Genomic DNA, 6,247 nt, shown 5'->3' on the forward strand with positions numbered 1-6,247 from the left:
TCTCTTTCTTGATCGAAACAACCATAACCTTAAGAATACGAAAACATCCAAACATTGATTTTCAAAAACAAACATATTCTACTTTCGAAAGCCAAAAACAAAGTCAAGTATAAGCTGTTTTCTTTTTCATTCTTTGAAATTTGATGGTGTCTCCTTTTTCTTTTCCAGAATAAAAACAAATATGATCTGAATGAAGATATCCTAAGACATTAAAATTTACATTCCATGAGAGAAAGGGTAAAAAAATCAATTACAGGTGAAAAAATGGTGCTTGTTTCAGTCAGAAACAAGGCAAGTCAAAGAAGAATCCATATCTATACCACAGCGCTTGGCCTTCTTCTTCCTCTCTGTATCTCTATCTCTCCACTCCATCACTTTTGTTGTATCGAAAACCACTGAAAACAAAAGAAAAATCACCCCTTTCAGAGCTTTCATCATCTGCTTTCTCTCATTACCAAAAGAATTAAATTTACGACCAAACTCTCTGTTATTCCAGCTCCAACCTCTCTACATCATCAACCCCTGATGGCTCTGGGAATATCTCCTTCGAGTGTCGTCTCCGCGACAACGAAATCTCACCGCCGCCATTGTGGAAACTACCCTGCGACTGCGACCGCGACCCGGTGGTTCCTGACAGTTTCAAACTACCAGCTCTTTCTAGTTTTACACCTGAGGCTGCTGGAGTTGCCGCTACATCAGAAGAACTCTGACGCCAACTCCCAAACAAAGTAGCAGCGTTCCAAGAACCTCTGGAAGAGGTTGCTCTGAGCCGCGCAGAACTGGAATTTTCTTCCCTCACCACCTTCAAAGGGTTTTCCAAAGCCTTCAGAATATATCTCATTGGGGGTCTCCTTGAAGGTTTGGGGTTTAAGCAAGACCTGGCAACAATGGCTATAGCCCACACTTCCTCTAGGAAATCTTCGTCGACGACCATCGATGGATCGATAATTTTCGTCACGAGCTCCTTCTCATACATATTAATGCAAGGCAGAATCTGATCAAACCATTCCTTTACTTCGGCTTCACTGGCTGCACTCATTCCCAACCTACCGGTCACCAGTTCGAGTAAAACTTTTCCCAAGCAATAAACGTCATAGGCACAAATTGTTGTTGAATAACCTGTTTCACGGTAAATCAAATCCATGTCAAAACTATGCATTTATCTGTATTCATACAAAGCTAGAGCCAAAAAAGAGGATTATATACTTCACAATAAGCACATACAATAAACCACATGATCAAATTATCCATCACAGTTTGTGAAAGACAACCACAAACCACTCGGAGTTCTACTGAGCTTTTCGTGTGAATAAACAGAAGAACATCTCAGCACAATATATTGACCACTTAACTACTTCAGAGTGAATAGAATCTCATAATTCTAGATAATCAGAAGGATTTCCAACTGCCTTACTGAAAATGAATTTTGCTGGCACAAAACTATCACGGATAAATGGTAATGCCAAAAACATTTTCTTTTTCAACTTAGATGTCCACAGTGATAGTTTTGTAGGATTGAATTTGGCTTAAAGTTCAGTTCTTAATAGGTATGAGTGAAGAAACATACAATCAAGGACAGAACAGATCACGAAACTAAACCAAAAATTAAAATTGAGTTTCTACTTACCAGATGGGCCTTGGTCTGAGGACCTGCACATTTAAAAAGAAAATTAGAAAAAAATATAACAAATAATATAGATTTGTAATTTGTAATAAGGAATACAAAACTTGTTCAAAAATCATAACGCAACCAAATCATGAATTAATGACATAGTGGAAGAATTTGCGAGAGAACGAACAGGATAAAGGACTTCTTAGTTGCAGAGACCAAAAATGACAACTTTCAGTTTGGAGCAGTCATTAATGAAAACCAAAAATGACAACTTTAAGTGACATTTCTTATTAAAAACACCCACATTAAAAATGACATGATAACCGGTCTGAAATAGATAAGCAATCCAAAAGCAAAAGTTTCAACGTGTAAGCATTTTTCAACAAACAGCCAAAAGGATCAAGTCAAAAGAAGAATGATACTGTCTATGCATAATTGATTGACCTGTCAGACATTTTTCATGAGATTCATTGAATACGTTGTTGGTTGAGTACTTACTGAGGCAACCGCAGAAACCGGGTGATCTTACTTTGATGAATGTCACCTTCTTGAGCACAGGCTTCACTTAGACTCCCCAACCGAACTTCGTATTTGTCGTCAAGAAGTATACTGCTTGCTTGAATATCCCTACAATATATAGAAGATAGACATGTCACTTCTACCATAACATTTAAACTTTAGATTGAACTTTGAGAGGAAAACTTGTGACAAAACTCATCCTATGCATGCAGTGTTGAAATGCCCAATCAAATACAGGGAATGCACCCCCAAGTGAGACTTTCTCCCAACCTCTATTTTACAGCTCCATTAGATGGAAAATGCATAGTAACATTTAATAATGAAAAAGTCCAGACTCAAGGGAAACTTATATTCAATCACCTAAAAGATATAAAATCAAATGCCAAAACTTATGACAGCAACCTCAAATTCAATGACCAAAACTCAAGGGAAATTTATTTCAAAGAGTATGGATCCATATAAATTATAAAGAGGATCAGTTCAAAAGGTTGAACTCTTAAAAAAGATGCATCCAAGGATGAAGTGGGGATGAGCAGTTGAGAGTTAATGAAATTAGGCACTTCATCAGGCTCCAGAATCCAATGGATTGTTAAAGCAATCAATAGGGAAATAGAAATAAAATTCAAGAAGGAATGCTGGAAATACCTGTGAACAATGGGAGGCACACATTCATGATGTAGATACGACAGGGCCTCTGCGGCTCCAGTAGCAATTTTCAACCTGGTTATCCAGTCCAGTGATTGCAAAGTACCATCTTCGGATGTAGTGTTTTTGTAGTACAAGCAATTAGACAAGTCCCCATTTGGCATGCTTTTATATACCAGAAACTTCTCATTCTCATTTTCTAAACAATGACCTAACAATGGAACGAATCTCTGATGAGAAACCTTATTGAAGAACTCCAACTCCAACAGGTAAGCCTCTTTTTTAGCTGAACGCATGTCGATCCTTTTGATGACGACAGGAATCCCACTTTCCAAAACACCATTGAAGAAGTCCCCAGTGTGTCCATGTTTGATAAGATTTGCATTATTGAAATCTCCTGTTGCCTGGAGCAGCTGATGATATGTAAATGAGTCCCCTACATTTGGAAATTCGATAGGTACACCAGGGTTTGGAGGACTGCTGCCAACAGGCGCAGGACCCACACCGTTTCCTCTCTGATTTGAGTTACCCCTCTTACGAATACACAGAAGCAGCAGAACCACTAGCAACACCAAAAGTGCAATTAAACCCAATCCACCCAAGACTGCAGCCAGTATAATGTTAGTCTTATTGCTCTTCCCAGATCTTTTTGAGGCAGGAGGTGTTGTTGTATTCGGCTGTCCAAAATTATCAAAACTGAGCCCCCTCTCTGCATAAAACGATGCACATTCCGCCGTTGATCTCTGATCTGTGGCGTTCTGGAGACAATTGCTATCTAGAGATACATTATGCATGAAATCCAGAACCTTGCCCTCAAAATAGTTGTTTGAAAGATCAATAAACCCAAACCTTTTTAAAGCAGGAGAGAGGTTTCCATAAAACTTATTGTGCGAAATATTGAGCACCGCAACAGTAGCATTAGCAGCCAAACTCGAATTAGGAAGCACAGCACTGAAATTATTGGCAGACACGTCAAGGAAGCTCAATCTTGGCAGAGACCACAACTCAACAGGCAAAGCACCACTAAAATTGTTCTGCTTCAGCACTAGGAACTGCAACTGCAATGAATCAGTAAACAATCTGCCGGGCAGGGCCCCCGTGAGCATGCTGTTTGTGAGTATCATCTGCCGCAAGTTCCTAAACCCAACCAAATCCTGAGGCAGTCCTCCACTGGCAAAAGAATTCTGACTAAGATCAAGGACAACTAAGCTAGTTAGACCCCCCAATTGACTAGGCAAAGTGGCAAGTCCGTTGTTGGAAAGATTCAAGTACTGTAACCTGGAAAGAGACCCTATTTCAGGGGGAATCGGCCCCGACAAAAAATTGGCAGACATGTCAAGGGAAGAAAGATTCCCAAGAAAGCCAAAAGATGTTGGTATGGAGCCAGCGAGAGAATTCCTGGAAAGATCAAGAACCGCAAGGGCAGAGAGTTGACCCAGAGACTCCGGAACATTCCCAATGAGGTTGTTGTCAGAAAGATAGAGACTAGAGAGGTTGGTCAAATTGCCGAGAGTGGAGGGAATAGCATTCACAATGGAACAAGAACGAAGATCAAGCACTCTGAGAGAAGGAAGGGAGAGACCAAACCAATCGGGAATAGGTCCAGGAAGGAGGAAATTAGAGGCATTGAAGGACTGCAAGAGAGTGAAATTGGCCAAAGCATCCACTGCAAATTGCGGGTTCCCCCTCCCAAGTCTTGTTCTTTTAAACCCAGAGATACTGATCCCAACGACTCGACCATTCTGGCATGTGATGCCAACCCAGAGTAAACAAGGGTCTGGTTTTCTTGGCCATTCCTTGCTCCTCAACCCCAGAGAAGCCCTCAGTTCAAGTAACGATTCTCGCTCCTCAGAGGAACTCAGTGGCTCAATCTGCTCCAATGTCACCTGACTCACCACCAGCAACAACAACAACCGGAACCACACTATCCCCATCTCTTACCAACGCTGACCCAAAGATCCATCCATTTCCATCAAATGTCTGCACACACACCCAACACATTTACATTTCTCTTTCTCCCAAAAGTCTTCAACTTTCTAATATATCACATACCCCCAAATAAAAATAATAAATAAATAAAAAGAGGACAAAAACAAAAACAAATACCCAACGAGTCTTACCGGAATCACAAACCTTGTTCTATTTCGCCTCCCCGCAGTTTCCAAGGCTGCCAAATCTGTATCGCTTTCTATGCTTCTTCCTTTCTTCTGTGTCTGACTGAGGTTATATTGTTCTACCTACTCTCTCTCTCTCTCTCTTTCTCTGCCTGTCTCTCTGAATCCTCCTTCAGTTGACGGAAGACGAAAAGAAAAATATTTAAATTTGGAAAAGAAAAAAAAAAGAGAAAAAGATATTATACTGTGACGATGGGGGCCTGAGATAAAAATAACAAATTGGAGAGAGAATGGTTTAACAACAGGGACAAAGAAGTAGTAGGTAGCTCTCTGCGGCTGTGGTTGTGACTGTTTTCTTCTTTCTCTCTGAGGTTGAGACAGAGAAAGAGAGAGAGAAAATTGCAGTGAGTGAGGAATGCAAGCCGACACTGAATCCGGCACCGGAAATCCCGCCAAGTCCAGCAAAGACCACTCTAACTCTAACTATTTATTCTAATCTCTTCCCTTAATATGCAAGCTTCTCTTCTCTTCTCTTCTCTCCCTTTTCTTCTCTTTTGCACCTTTGTCTCTGTGTTATATGTTTATGTTATTGTACCCCTCTGTTTCAGGACACCAGTTTCTTCTAACCTCCCCTCTCTTCCTCTCTCTACACCTTTTGGTAAATAAATTTAAGCCAATTTCAATTATATATATATATATATATATATATATATATATATATATATATATATATATTATATTCAACACTCCATGACTAATTTACCAGGTATAATTTATTGTTATCGATCTCGAAAATGTGTTTCAGTGGTTATTTTGTTGAGCTATTACAAGAGTCTTTTGGGAAATTAATTATGTGCCTCTTTAAGAGCATTTGACTAATTGACGTCTTACTCATCCAAGGAACCTACAAAATGGTGGGCTTAGTAATATTGTGTTGTGTCGTAAGATTTTTATGGATCCTAATATTTGCCTAATTAATAGCTCGATAATATTCATATTTACGGACATTAAATTTACAATATTCGGGTTTAAATGAATATCTTCTTGAATCATATTTTGGACATAAATTTAAGAATTTGTGAATTTAAAATGTGACTGATAAAAATATTTATATGTGAATTTAAAACGCCATCAATAATTTGATATGCAAATTTGTGTAATTAATTTACTTTTGTCAAAATTAGGTAAACTCTCTAAGAATTTCTTCAACTCAATGTAACTTAAGGTTAGCTTTGTTGTTCTTATGTATGTCTCTCCTAAATTTGACTATTGGCCATCTTAAACAAGGATTTCATACCATTTAATCATTGTTGAAAGAAAGGGATTAAAGTAATTAAGAAAAGTAGGTTTTATTTGT

General features: G+C 38.9%; 1 protein-coding gene across 2 annotated transcripts; it reads right to left on the reverse strand.

The window, feature by feature from the left end:
• Positions 1-103: 103 nt before the first annotated feature.
• On the reverse strand, positions 104-5,532 carry LOC148196064 (putative LRR receptor-like serine/threonine-protein kinase At2g16250). 2 transcript variants are annotated; one of them, XM_088094522.1, is made up of 5 exons: positions 4,910-5,532; positions 2,777-4,756; positions 2,111-2,239; positions 1,628-1,650; positions 104-1,119 (listed from the first exon to the last, which is right to left on the reverse strand). In XM_088094522.1, exons 2-5 carry the CDS (start codon positions 4,708-4,710, stop codon positions 488-490), a joined length of 2,718 nt encoding a protein of 905 aa, XP_087950648.1. In that variant the 5' UTR covers positions 4,711-4,756; positions 4,910-5,532; the 3' UTR covers positions 104-487. The 2 variants fall into 2 exon arrangements, with proteins under 2 accessions (XP_087950648.1, XP_087950647.1); XM_088094521.1 differs by having other exon boundaries at positions 4,897-5,532.
• Between the last annotated feature and the right edge of the window lie 715 nt (positions 5,533-6,247).

Source organism: Vigna umbellata, chromosome 7 (genome assembly GCF_029865625.1).
Source record: "Vigna umbellata cultivar VRB3 chromosome 7, Vumbellata_1.0, whole genome shotgun sequence".
NCBI classification, from domain to species: domain Eukaryota; kingdom Viridiplantae; phylum Streptophyta; class Magnoliopsida; order Fabales; family Fabaceae; genus Vigna; species Vigna umbellata.